A 14,032-nucleotide genomic window follows, 5' to 3' on the forward strand; every position below is an offset into this window, starting at 1 on the left:
GCTCTCCATTGTTTTTGTCTGTGTGTGCAGTGCACGCTAGCTGCGGTCGTTTTAGCATAACATCACTGGCAAGGTGAGGAGGGGCTCCTGGGTGGTGGCTGTGGCAGTGAAGAAACTCCTTTTTGGTGTAGAGCCAAGTAGAGCAGAGTAGAGTAGGGTTGATACCGTCGGTGGACACGAGGTATAAGTGCCATATGGCCAGTGTTTGATTATAAAGAAAATATTAATCACAATTATTTTTGGAAATATTTGAAATCACGGTAGGACGGTCAGTTATTTTTTGTTAGAAAACAAGAAAATGAAAAAAATATTAAGACAAATAAAATTCTTTGAAACTACAGTAATTTCTGGACTACAAGGCGCACCTGACTATAAGCCGCGTTGGCTAAATTTGGGGAATACTCGAGTTTGTTATACATATAAGCCGCACCCGACTGTAATCCGCAGGTGTTTTAATGTTACCGCATCGGTTTCCCGCTACTTTCTTTTCCATACTGAGGGTGCAAATTGTCTCGCTCTCGTTCTGTCTCTCCTACTGTATTTGGATTCACTTGGTTTGTTTTGCTCTCCCTGACGCTCTTGCGCTTCCTTTATAGTGCGATCTGATGGATAAGGCGCACCTTTGTATTAGCCGCAGGGTCGAATGCAAGTGAAAAAAGTAGTGGCTTGTAGTCCAGAAATTACTGTATGAAAGTTCCTTTTGGATGAAACAAAACATAATAGTTATTTTAAAATTTAAAAAGGTGCAAATGTTTAATTTTAAACAACTTGTTTGAAAAACCAAAAATACGTACAAATGTCAAAAATCACTGTGTCAGTAAAAGGTGTCAATCTGTGGAACAACTGTTCTGAAAGTATCAAAAACTGTAGGTCATTATGTATGATGAAAAAAACTTTGTAAGGATGGTATGATGAGCTATACTATGGAAAGATAATCACAGATTTATACAGCATAATGAAGTTGATGTGTGTTGAATGTTTGGTATTCTTTTCCATTGTTCATTATTTCATTTTTCTATTGGATGATTTGTGTTCTTAACCACATTATTGTACTCTGTATTGTTTTACTGCTGTTAGAATGACCAGGGCAGATGGTCTTTCTCTCACTTTTAGAAGTGCTCAAATTAAAATGATTTGTATTCTTTTGTATTAATAATTGCTTTTAAACCAAGCAAAAATATAATTAATCTGAATTCTTGATTATTTGATGGAATTTTCAGTGGGATACTAGATGAAAATATTAGACAGCTGCAGCCCTTCATTCAACTCCCATTTTAAACTATGATTGTCCAATTATAGGCCATTGACGCACCTTTTCCTTGTGGGAGATTTACCCACATCTTCTTGCAGTGTGGCTAGTCTGGAAGGGAGAACGCTCTTCTGTGATTCTTGATGGGTCATGCTAGTAAACAGAGACGGAAGCACACACACACTTCCTTATTATTTCATTTTGTCTGCTGGCTAATGGCGTGAGCATGAACAACAATTTTCTCCTCTAAAGAAAGCACTGGGCTGAAATGAAATGAAAAACAAACAGCAGCACTCACGTTTTTCTCATCCCAATGGGAGTTTTTCTAGGCCAGAGGAGACAGAGATTGAGAGAAAGAGAGATAAGGATAGAGAAACATTTTTTTGAGGAAGGTTGACAGAAGAAGAGGGGGGAAAAAGTACCCACAAGTACGGTACGTCGACTCAATATTAACAAAGCATGACAAGTGTGGCGACAGAAAATCAATGCATGGTTGGACGACTAGGACAAGGTCTTCCTTGTTCAGTAAATGGCTACTGAAACCTCTAATTCTGGAAATCAACAATGTTATTTAGTGCACAATTTAATAAAAACAAGACTTATTGACGTTATCAAGTCTCTTTTTCCTCCTATTACAAATTTAATAACAGCCACTCAGGAGCAGGGAAGTGTGGTTAGGGTAGGCATGGGCGGCAGAGTCTTCCTGTGCCCCTCCCATGCATGTCATGTGAATGGGGTACCGCACGAATGCTATTTTTAGACCGCAAGGCCACATGACTTCAGCAGCGTGAACCGGAAGGGGGTCAACATAGAAGTGCGCTCGCAGACGAGCCACGCTAGTATTGCTTGTTTTGTTCTTGTTTATCTCCGGGGTAAAAAACATTCCGCGTAAACACTGTTATGGAACTTGCAGAAATGACTCCAGACACTACAACCGTCCACATATGAAGGATGTATTCTTTACTCATTTCCCGCAGCCAAAAATTCAGGGATAAATGTGAACGGGGGTCAACTTGTGTGAATGTTCAAAAGAGCAGTTGAACGAAAGTGAAGTGAAGCCTTTCACCTTCATATGTAGTAAACATTTTGTTGGCGGCCATGCATGCTCCTACAGATAACAAACCAGATCCCTTGCCGGCCACCGCCGTCATGAGGAGGTAAGCGATTTTTTAAAATACTTTTGTTTGGCGTTTGGCCCTACCCCGACGACGATAATAAATGACGTAGATTTTTTTTTTAAATGGCTTTGCCACTGTTGATTGGACCTTTCTTGCTTACCGCCTGATTTTTTGGGGGGCCTTTCATATAAATCGTGGCATGCTGTGACATAAATGAAAATGTATGTGTATCCCTTATCTTATGGATGCTAATGACGCCTGTGGATTCATTTAGTCAGGTTCCATGAATGTGAAGTGAAACCTGCGAAAGTATCTGACATTTGGCCCATTGAGTGACCCGTAGGCTGCAGTGGCACGTCACTTCCAACCTGCGCCACTAGTCAAAAGCAGGGTGGCAAGTTACAAAATACATGGATGCGAGTGCGACACAGGAGAGTGAGGTAAGCTTACTTGGACCTTTTAACAGCAAGTTTATTTGTAATAAGAACAAAGACGGGACTATTAACAAGAACGCAGTGATTTGTACCTTGTGTAAAAAAGAATGTTCTGTAATAAATAAAATAATAAATAAATAGATTAATTAACTACACTTTATTTATTTAATTAAATATATTTTTTAATCACCTGACAGCACTAGTTAAAATTAAAAATATGTACTGTATTGTAAAAAAAATGTGTGATATTGATTTGTGTTGGTCAATTTTCTGCCACTAGATAGCATGATTGCATTTGTAAGACATTGGTGACAGCTTTTGTCTTTTCATATTAGAGCTATCTACAGTACAGGCCAAAAGTTTGGACACACCTTCTTGATTTTCATGACTATGCACATTGTAGATTCTCACTGAAGGCATCAAAACTATGACGACTATCGAACACATTTGGAGTTATGAACTTAACAAAAAAAAGGTGAAAATAATAAAACAAATACATAAATAAATAGCCACCATTTTCTCTGATTCCTTTTTTTGCACATTCTGGCATTCTCTTGATGAGCTTCAAGAGTAGTCACCTGAAATGGTTTTCCCAACAGTATTGAATGAGTTCCCAGAGGTGGGAATGCCCAGAGTATGCAAAAAAGTAACCATAGCAAAGGATGGCTATTTTGAAGAATCTATATATAAAACATGTTTTCAGTTATTTCACCTGTTTTTTGTTAAGTGCATAGATTCCTCATCAGTTCATACATAGTTTTGCCTTCAGTGAGAATATACAAAATAACCAGTCATGAAAATAAAGTGTGTCCAAACGTTTGGCCTGTACTGCAATCTTTAACATGAAGTAACTTGTGAAATTTTGCACATTTTTAAAATGGTAAAATACAACTTGACCCCAGTCTCCACAAATATATGCATTATTGTTGCTAAATTTTGACATGGAGGTGTCTGTTGCGTTGTGACTGGAATTCCCTCAGTACTGGCTTTCCAAGTAAGGAGCGGTCATTAATCGCGCATTAAAAAAAATTGTGGTGTTAAAGGAACTTTAAATTAACTCAAAATGAACACACTAATTTTGACACACCTAATATGAATGGAACACTTTTGTGATCTCTCCCATTTTTCATGAGCTGAATTGAAAGACAGGCTTTCCCCCAGTGTTTTAAGCCCAGTGGCCCACCAGGCTTTCTGGGCTAAGCACCAGCACAACAGGGGAGTAGACAAAGGTGTAATCTTATACAGCATTAACCTAAAATGGACAAGTTTTTAGTGAAGGATTTTTTTTTCAAGTGATGGCAACAGATTTTATACACAAGTGCAGAATGAACTGGAAAAGAGATGATCACATTGACGTTCATTATAAATCAACAAAAAAATGTATGCCAGAACGTGTGGAAAACCCGCCAGGAAGGACTTCATAATGGTTTTACCTCTGCCACGTGAGGTCTTCCTCCAGGAAGATGTTCCTGCTTGCCTTGCGTCCGCCAACGGGCGTCCGAGGCTCGCTGGGTTCCAACACACAGACAGAGCAGGAAGAGTCAGACAAGACGTTCAGGTCTTCTCCGATGGAGCCCGACTCTGCTGAGTAGGCGTAGTTGAGCGCTATTTTTCGACAGTACGTACAGGCTCGCAAGTCTCCTGGGAAATGGTACAGTAACACATCCATGTTAAGCTTGAGTATTAAGAATTTTTTCCTTTATCTGCCGTGCTGCTTACCTGTGTAGCCCATGAACTTTCCGGGGATCTCCTGGTTACAGCAGCGGCTGCAAAAAATCTGTCCGCATAGCCTGCAGTGGTGGCGCCGACGGAATGTGGTAAACTTCTCGTTACAATCGTAGCACTCCTTACATTGGCTGTCGGGCATCCAGTACTGCTTCAGGTCGCTGTCCTGAAGGGTGACAACAGTGGCGACACACCCTGTCATGACTGGATTTACACAAATCTAGGACAAGTAAACCATATGTGATGTTTAACCAATGGGCATTGGGCTACCACCTAATTTTCCTCTCTCTCTCTCTCTCTCTTTTTTTTTAAAAAACATTTCAGCAGTGATAATGCAAAGGTATGCATATTTTGGATTATTTAGCTTTTTAACTCATTCACTCCCAGCCATTTTCTCTGAAACAACCTCTTTCACTCCCGGCTGTTTTACTGGATGTTGACTGATTTTGCAAGGCCCAAAGAATATTCTGCTCTATTGCTATAAAAACATGGAACCTACCAAAATAATGATTAGAGTCTCCTTTCATCAGGAAAAAAGTATAAATCTATCTGTTTCCGTTTTGCAGCAATTAGCATTAGAATATATATAAGTTTCATCATTATTCACAAATCTGTTTAGAACTGTGGGTAAATGAGCTTTTTTCAACATGGCCCTAGTTTATCTCTTATACTCTGCTGCCACCTGCTGGCCTTTTTTTTGTGGTAATAACTACCATTGCTTTAAGTGACCTCCTCAGGTCATAGGCTGCATCAAAGCCTTTATGCTCTAGTATAAAAAAAACATAAACACGTTTTTGGGACTATGTCAATATTTAAAATAGAACGTACATCTATAATATACTGTTGACATCAAATTGTCCACAACTTTCGGCATAATTTTGGCCAATTGAAACCCATGAAAACTAAAATTAATTCCTTTTTTTTTTTTTTTTTTTTAAATCTGAATTAACTATTACCATTTGTCTAAAATTGATTCATTCTAACCTCAACACTCTTTTCTACCAGATTACATAATTTAACAAATTCAGACAAAGGAGCAATTTCGAGTAATATCATTTGCTTTAAAGGAAGTGTTTTTAATGGTTTGCTGCACTCAAAAACATGAACAAGCAACACAATTTTGATTTCAAAAAGTGGAAGGTCCCTCTGCTGGCTGTAGATTTACATAAGACTTTACTTCAAGATTAAAATGGAAGTAAAGTAAAAAAAACTTTATTTGCAATAAAATGTTCTATGCTATATTATACAACTAACCAAAAAAACAATTTCCTACGAATGGGATTACATCACAAAATATTCCTCTACCAAGAGGAACCAGAGAAAGCTGCCCACTTTCATCATTGCTATTTGCAATATTCATCGAACCACGTGCCGCTGCTACCGTGATACATCAGAGTGCTATCATCAAAGGTAATAACACAAAATCAACCTACACACAGATGATATCTTCCTCTAAAAGCAAGGCATCACTTCAAGAGGTCTTCAATCTCATTTTGACAGTTTCACAATTATCAGACCACTTTTATCAATCCAATAAGAGTAAATTCATGGGATACTGCTGTTCAAATCCCAGATTACAAGTATTTAGGTATTATTTTATCAAAACTAACAGCTAACTAGTAATTTTTTTAAAAATAAATCACACACACCTGATCACTTCTGGAAAAGATTTTTGTCGATTTAAAACGCCGGAATAACCTATCCATCTCACTTCTGGAAAGAATAGCTACAAGCAAAATGAAAACCTAACCTCAAAACAACTATTTATTATCATTTATTGTTTACACCCACATCAAAGTGGCTCCAAACCATAGACTACCTTAGACTGTGTCCTAACACAGTTCTACAACAACAACAAAAAACCTTCAGAAAACTAAACAGAAGGGGGCTAGATGCTCCATACTTTTGATGCTATTATTTAGCTGACCAATTACAATACCTCATCAAATGGCTACATCATAAAGAGGAGCATCGATCTTGGCTAGAATTGTAACAGACAGGAATAACATCACATTGTCTGAACTCATTATCACTAGTCTCATACGGCATCATTGTTTCAAAAACCTGTTAATTGTATCCACATTAATGGCCTTAATGTTTACCTTGGCGTTTTCCCCCCTACTTCCTAATGCTGGTGCTTTTTACATGCATTATGCGCATGCGGGTTGTTTTTATGTGTTCCGTGACCACAGCAATATTGGATATAAATCACTTGAAAATACATGTAAATAGCCAATAAATAGCCAGTAATACACAGGATTTATGTATTAAAGAGATTTTGTGGGGGATGAAAAATACCTGACTCTTTCCATCCATGATTTCCTTGAGTCGTTTCAGTGCAGTGCGAAGTTGCACAGCAGTGCGAGGGTCATGATTGCTCAGCGGTGTATCGGACTTCCTGCTGCTATCTGAAAGGTTTACCCACGCACACACATACAAACACACACGCAAATAATTCCACCAAATGTCTTTGAAATGTATGTAAACTTGCTTGCAAATAAGTAATCTTTCCTAGTGCATTTAAAGAAGACAGGAATGTGACGGAAAAACTGCAATGCGTATTAAAGATGTGATCAGTAAAACAAAACAAAAAACAACAACAACAAAAACAGCATGTTTAAGCAAAACAATCAAAATGTTAGCTTTTCAAGAAATAATGAATTCCTACATTTAGGGTTCCTAAGCTTTAAGCCATAGGTCTCAAACTCAGGCCCTTGAGGGCTGCAGCCCTACACGTTTTCGAGGTTTCCCTCTTCCAACACATCCGAATCAAATGATCAGAATCATTAACAGGGGCCTCTTCGGATTCTCGTGTTTCCCTAGACATGTTCCTATCCGAGCGAGATGACCTGAAAGTACTTTGAGGATAGGAGCATTCAAATTCTAAAAATGTTGAGGAAACGTGCCTGTATGACACCTTTAGCAAAGGTTACTTCTGACAAACCTTTACAAAAGGAAATTACACAGAATTCTTTAAGGCAGCAACATTTAATCATAATAGAGCACCGACATAGTTGACAGACTGCGCAAAGACGCAAAAGGGAAAGAGTGTGGTTCCACACAAACAGAAATAAAATTATTAACACCTTTCCATTATTTATTTGAGAACACGCAATTCCAAAATCAATGAACAAAAATCATCTGAGATCCCAGTAGGTGTTTTTTTTTCAATTTATGAATATTTTGCAGGTAAACTCTGCAAGCGAGAGATTTGTGTCACCGATACTCGCCGTCCCACGATGACATCAGTTCGGAAAAGTGGAGACAATTTTGTGTCCTTTCCTATGTTCGGAAAGGAAGAACTTTTCATTTCTCTTTGACATGATGACATAAACCAACAAGTGCTAAGGAACGGTGGCATAAAGTGTAGGAGATCTGACTTTCCGAAGAGGCCCCAGGTTTTAGCAGGGCTTGCTGATGAGTTGACCATTTGATTCAGGTGTATTAGAAGAAGGAAACCTCTAAAACATGAAGGACTGTGGCCCTCGAGGACTGGAGTTTGACACCTATGCTAAGATTTGTTAGCAACCTAAAGATGCAACATGCTAATCATAGTTATCTATATTTAAAAAAAAATTACAATATTGCCTCAATTGTTGGCCTCGGTACTAATGTATAGTTCTCGTATATTTATTATGATTTAAATTTCTGTTTATTATTATTATCATCATCACAAAACACTCACATATTTGCCATTTGCAGATTTGTGTTATTGCAGATTTTTTGGGGGGTAATCTGCATTCCTTTATTCCCTGAAAATCTCGTCTATAATTCGCAGGTTTTGTGCTCAGGCCAAAGCAATACTTTGGCGTCATCTGGTGGAATCTTGGTGTTGTTGTTAGGTTTAATTAATTGGTAGTGTTTTTACATCCGCGTTTTAGATCTCCAGTCTTGTTAGTAGTCAATGAATGCAACTCATACAAAGTCAAAAATGAAAGTAAAAGTAAATCTAAAGTAATCTCCCAATGCAGCAACAAATATCTGGTGTAATCTATTTTGTCATTACAATTTGCCTTGATTTCCTAGCATTTATTACTCTGTTAAATGCCCAAAGGTAAGTTTAACGACTTAATCCAGTTTATATAAAGTGTCAAAGTGCATATTTGTTTGTCTATGTGTGGCGTCAAATCAATTTGTGCTAACTGGTTATTTAGGCTAGTACGCTAGCTAATACTATTTGAGCCTCACATGAAAGTGTCGTTGAATAATCTAATTTCTGAACATTCTTTTATGTAACCTGGATTCATGGTGTTTATCTCCGTTCTGAGTGCTTTGCTGCCATCCTGTGGCATCAAAACAAAAATAACAACCACTTTTAGGGAGGTGGATTTTCCCTATTGGGTTCACTCTATTAACCTAACCAATTTTTACAAATCATGGCCTCCCCCCATTAAACGGTTGTTGAGTACAGTGGAAGTGGCCAAGTCGAACAACAGAAAAGTTGTACAATTTCAACGAAGATTTACAGGAAACATACTCAAAAGAAAACTTGTGTTTTTGTGATGTCACCACAGAAGACAACAGGGACGGGAAGCTAGGAAATGTGTTGAAAACCACAGAAACGGAAACGAAACTTATTGCAACATAAAAAGGGGGTCTGTCTGCTCTTTTCACCAAGTACATGCTAAAGTATCACTGTCAGGTGTTGTCAAAGGGTCACTAGTTTAACTTTATTTTTGTTTTATTATTCAGTTACAGAAGTTATAATGCCTCTAGTGACGATTACTAAATCTTTTTATTATTGTTGACGGTTTGAGCATGCCACAATTCACTTCAAAATTGTTTTGATTTTGGAAAAACTGGGAAGTCAACCAGCGGAACAGATTGTGTTTCACTTTAGAGGTCCATTACGCGAGGAAATACAGTATGTTTTTTTCTGCATTGAAAATTTTAAGCACGTTGCAAACCTTTTTGAAGCATTTTCAAGAAATTTAAGCAACCCAGAACATGAGTAGCAGGTTAGTGAACAAACCAAACTCTAGTATATCATTGTTTTACAAATGCAGATATCACACACGCGCATGCACAAATAGAACCCCATGTGTGTGCCAGCATTGTTAGAGTCAAGCACAAAGTGCACAACAGCCCTCACCTGGCCAATCCACTGGAATCAGAAAAGACACGAGAGCCCATGTTACAGATTTTCAGACAATCCTAAGCCATTTTGAACACAAATCCATCACACCAAAGGACTATTTTCATCATAAAAGGTTAAGTCTGACAGCTTTTGGAGCAAATGAATATCATCAATCTATGTTCTCAGTCACCGTTGATTCGTATACAAAAAAAAAGGAGAAAAAAAAAAAGAGTTTCACATGACGGACAATACAATCTGCAACTGATGAGTATCAAATGTTAGAAAGTAGAAACTAAAAAGTGTACGTATGTACAAACTTTTGCACTAAGTCATGATTATTGATTATGAAGTGGTATCACAGTTGTTCCAAGTGAGCAGATTTGAAAGCAGTGGATTAAAAAAAAAAGTGAAATAAAACTTCTAAAAATGACCCGCTTCCTACAGCCACAAGCATCATTTGTGTGTTTTACCAGAGGAGGTGGATGTGCGTCTGAGGTGTTCAGAGTGTGATTTCCGCTGTGTCCTTGAGCCATAGCTGGAGTGGGAGGGGCTGGATGACCAGCTCCGGCTCTCCGACTGAGGGGAAGGGGGCGGCTCGTCCAATTTATCAGCGACTGCGGTGGTAGGTCGGCCATCCTCTATCATCACACATGTACAACAACATGCCACAAATAGAGGTGAGACGACAAATAACAATGTTCTACTTTTCTTTATAAGCAAGTAAAAATATTTTAAACTTCATATCTGAAGAAACGTGTTCCTCGATAATTGAACGGCGTCTCTTTCTTCAAACTAAAAAACAAGGGAGTGACTTCAACATCAACATCAATGTTACTTTGTCACATTAAATCATATGACCAGCCATTAAATTAGGAAAAACAGTCATATAATGACATCAAATATACAAAAACACTTGTGGGTCCCTATGACTGTGTCCAGCGCATGACTAGTGCAAAGTGCAGTCTAACTGTGCATGGGTGGAGTATTTCTTCCTTTTGGTATTTTGCTAGAATAGAGCAGATAAAAATGGGCTGAAAGACCCATTTTTACTTTTTTTTTGGCCTTTAACTCAGTAAATATCAGATTGTTAATATAGTGGGTAACTATTTTGCTTATGAGAGGGCCAAATTATTAAGAACCTCTGAATATTTGCATTGGATCACATTAGATTATGAAAGTGGGCCTACTAAAGTGGCCAGAGAGTGCAATTCAGCCTTATGATATAGTAATCAATCCAGATGGGTTTAGACATTTATATACTGTATATATCACCATTTGAAAACTATACAGCATATATGTCAAAATGTGGGCGTTTCAAATAAATTCTCACGTAATAACATTTTCCTTCAGATATCTGTAACCCCTTATTGGCATCTTGAGAGAAAATGTATTTTGAAGCATGTTGTCATGTACAAATGAATGGGGTAGATACAACGGACTTCCAGGTTTTACACATCGGTGCCGTTTCCGGCCACTGCTGGCCACGTTCCCACACTTGCACCCCCACCCCTGCGCCCCCCAACCGTGCGCAACCCCTCATCGGCGGGAGGGCGTCTCGGCTATCTGAAATGCTTCGGACACTGAGACAGACACTACACACTCGCAGCCTCGGACCCGTCGACAGGAACGCTCAACCGAGGGGCACAAAAGCGGAAGCGCAAGTACTGGGACGCAGCCCACACGTCGCAAACCGTTACGTCCCGCCTCCTCCGTGGCATATAGTCAATACCTCTGACAACGTCAGTATTACTATCCTTGTCAAGGCAGAATTTTGGATGCAGCTCTTGTATTGGATCTTATTAGATTGTATAAGTGTATCTAATGAAGTGGTAGTAGAGTTCTATGTTAAAAGCGTTGACATAAGTGCCAAAGTAACTACTGTAAATATATATCAGCATCTATTTAACAGTTTTAAATGAGAGCCAGTAACATACAGCACATGGATGGTGGGTGTGGGGTGTTATGTCATGTGACTTGCCAGATGCCGGCACTGAACCAGGAGACCATTTTACCCTCACATGACCTCACAAGAGTGATAGCTGCTGCACAAGGTTTCTAATAAAACGCATGAGCCTCATTGAGGTTTGAAGTAATGTAGAACACACTGAGTCTAATTTAAAAAAAAGAAAATAAGAAAAAAAAAGAAATCCCAATTTCCCCCCGATTTTCAGGTGTTCTCAAATGTTCTCGCTCTCGTCACTGACCTTTGTTGTTGAAGCGAAACAGGTTGACAAAGGAGCTGTATGCCGACCGCAGTGGCGGCTCATCCTGCTCTGGCGTTAGTGGCTTGAAGTGGGTCAGATGAGAAGGGCTAGCGGTTGAGATGACTGGTGGCTCGACACTCCAGTCTGATGCGGACGTCGACACTGACTTTTCCCCGGCAGCCATCTCCTGCAGTCTCCTTCTAGTCAAGAGGGCACATGACGTGAGAATGTGAGCCATTATACTTCAACAAGAATTAAAATGACTACCTCAAGACAGCATTATTTAACTTTGAATTATGAGCAATGCTGGAATACCATCCATCCATTATCCTCATTTTTGCTAAATTGCTTTAAAGGATTAACACATTGTTCATTACTAATTATAACAACAAGCGGCATGGTAATGGGGTGGTTAGAGCATCCACCTCAAATGGTTGCTAGTTTGAATTCAGCCTTTCTATGTGGACTAAGTTTGGTGGCTCACCTCGTGCTTGTGTGGGTTTTCTTCAAGTACTTTGACTTCCTCCCACATTCCAAAAACATGTATGTTAGGTTCATTGAAGCTTGTAAATTGTCCTGTGTTAATGTGGATGTGAATGTTTGTCTATATTGCCACACAATTGGCTGGCAACCAGTCAAGTGTGTATCCCGCTTGGCCGTCTCTTACTCTAAATCAGATGGAATAATGACCAGCAAAGCTGAGTGAGAAATATAGAAAATGGATGGCTGAAATAATGATTAGAATATTGAAAAACAATTATTTAATGATATGCAAATAATTTTGAAATAATACCAAAACTATGTATTCCATCACACGTTGTTTTTCTTTAAAGTATTTATTTTGCTATCCTACTTTCCCAAGAAGGAAACTGAATGAATTGTCCTTTTGATTAAGTTACGGAGTGGTTTAACAGTTGTAATAGCTTTTTACAGAAAAATACAAACATTTGCTACATTAAGTATTGAGATACATATAACAAGCGATTTATAGCTGCTTGGGGGGGGGGGGGGGTGACAACAACAAACACAAAGTGGCCGCAGTCCGCTGTCCTGTCACAACTAAGGAAACTTCTGCAACAAAATCGTTCGTGACAAACGCTACGTTTACCATAACATCTGAAAATGACGTCCCTAAAATAGCAAAAAGTGTTTGTTGGCAAACCACTCAAAAATGCACAATTATTAGATGATAATGCAAAGGAATTGAAGATTATTCTCACGTTGACACTAAGGGACGATCGATTAGATAGATTTGTGCATGCACAAAGGTGTCATAAATGCCCCCCCCCCCCCCCCCCCAAAAAAAAAAACAACAACAACAATGATTGACTTACTCTTTGAAGAACTGTCCGAACATTGCACGTCATGCCATTTGTGATCATCAAATCTCGAGAAAATTACAGAAGTGCCATCACGTTCCCCGCCCTGTCATGTGACCATAACAGGCGGTAGCGTGACTGGCGTTATGGAGTACTGCGCGTTTGACATTTTGAGACACAGCCAAGTATTTAACATAATTAACATACAACACAAATAAAGAATCGCTTACGTTTTGTTAGCGACACTGGCTGATAAACTTCCTTCCGTGCAATTGTTAGCTAATGCTACAGAACAGCACAGTTGCCATCCCACAAAACTGTTCATATTTGAAATCATTTAAATAGCGTCCCCCAGAGCGCAAAAGTCATGTTAGCTAACTAACCACTTGTCATTTGTACACTACTTTGCATACTAGCTAGTGTTAGCATCCGATGCTAACTAGCCGGTTGCCCGCAACAACCTTATTTTTCTGACACGTTCTGAACCTGCCTTCGACCTACCCATTTACTTAGAGATTAGACATCGTTGGTTGAAGACCTCAAAGGAGCCAGGTATCCCAAAAAATCAATTTCATTGAACATTTTAGCCGACTCCCACACACAGAAAGGCGGCTTTGAGACACACTATTCGTCCCACTTAACTACTGTGCGAGCCAAGTTAAAGGCCAGACATTACAAGGCGAGCCAGCACAATTGAGAGGTCGATTAGCTGCGGTTGTTTTTAATTGATTTCATACAAATAAATACGTTTTTTTTGTTTTTATTTATACGTATAGGCATAACAATAACGTGAATTAACACACAAGGTAAACTGGATTGGATAAACTACGTCTGCTAGTTTTCATCTCCATCATTGCTTTAGCAGACATACTCATTAGTTAAATATGTACACTACAGCGTATTTGT

At 38.9% G+C, this 14,032-nt stretch overlaps 1 protein-coding gene across 5 annotated transcripts in view; it reads right to left on the bottom strand.

The window, feature by feature from the left end:
- The window catches only part of pikfyve (phosphoinositide kinase, FYVE finger containing), a 41,258-nt gene extending 27,471 nt beyond the window's left edge, over positions 1-13,787 (bottom strand). For 2 of the 5 annotated variants that reach the window (XM_077579381.1, XM_077579380.1), the window contains exons 1-8: positions 13,142-13,170; positions 11,808-12,004; positions 10,074-10,241; positions 6,825-6,934; positions 4,521-4,692; positions 4,235-4,442; positions 1,548-1,574; positions 1,313-1,402 (exon numbers count right to left, since the gene is read on the bottom strand). In XM_077579381.1, coding sequence (XP_077435507.1) covers positions 1,313-1,402; positions 1,548-1,574; positions 4,235-4,442; positions 4,521-4,692; positions 6,825-6,934; positions 10,074-10,241; positions 11,808-12,004; positions 13,142-13,164 — 995 coding nt within the window. In that variant the 5' untranslated portion in view covers positions 13,165-13,170. Of the gene's footprint in view, positions 1-1,312; positions 1,403-1,547; positions 1,575-4,234; positions 4,443-4,520; positions 4,693-6,824; positions 6,935-10,073; positions 10,242-11,807; positions 12,008-13,141; positions 13,171-13,627 lie in introns of those variants that run through there. The other 3 variants (XM_077579383.1, XM_077579384.1, XM_077579382.1) reach the window with 3 other exon arrangements.
- Positions 13,788-14,032: the final 245 nt, after the last annotated feature.

Source organism: Vanacampus margaritifer, chromosome 11 (assembly GCF_051991255.1).
Source record: "Vanacampus margaritifer isolate UIUO_Vmar chromosome 11, RoL_Vmar_1.0, whole genome shotgun sequence".
NCBI classification, from domain to species: Eukaryota; Metazoa; Chordata; class Actinopteri; order Syngnathiformes; family Syngnathidae; genus Vanacampus; species Vanacampus margaritifer.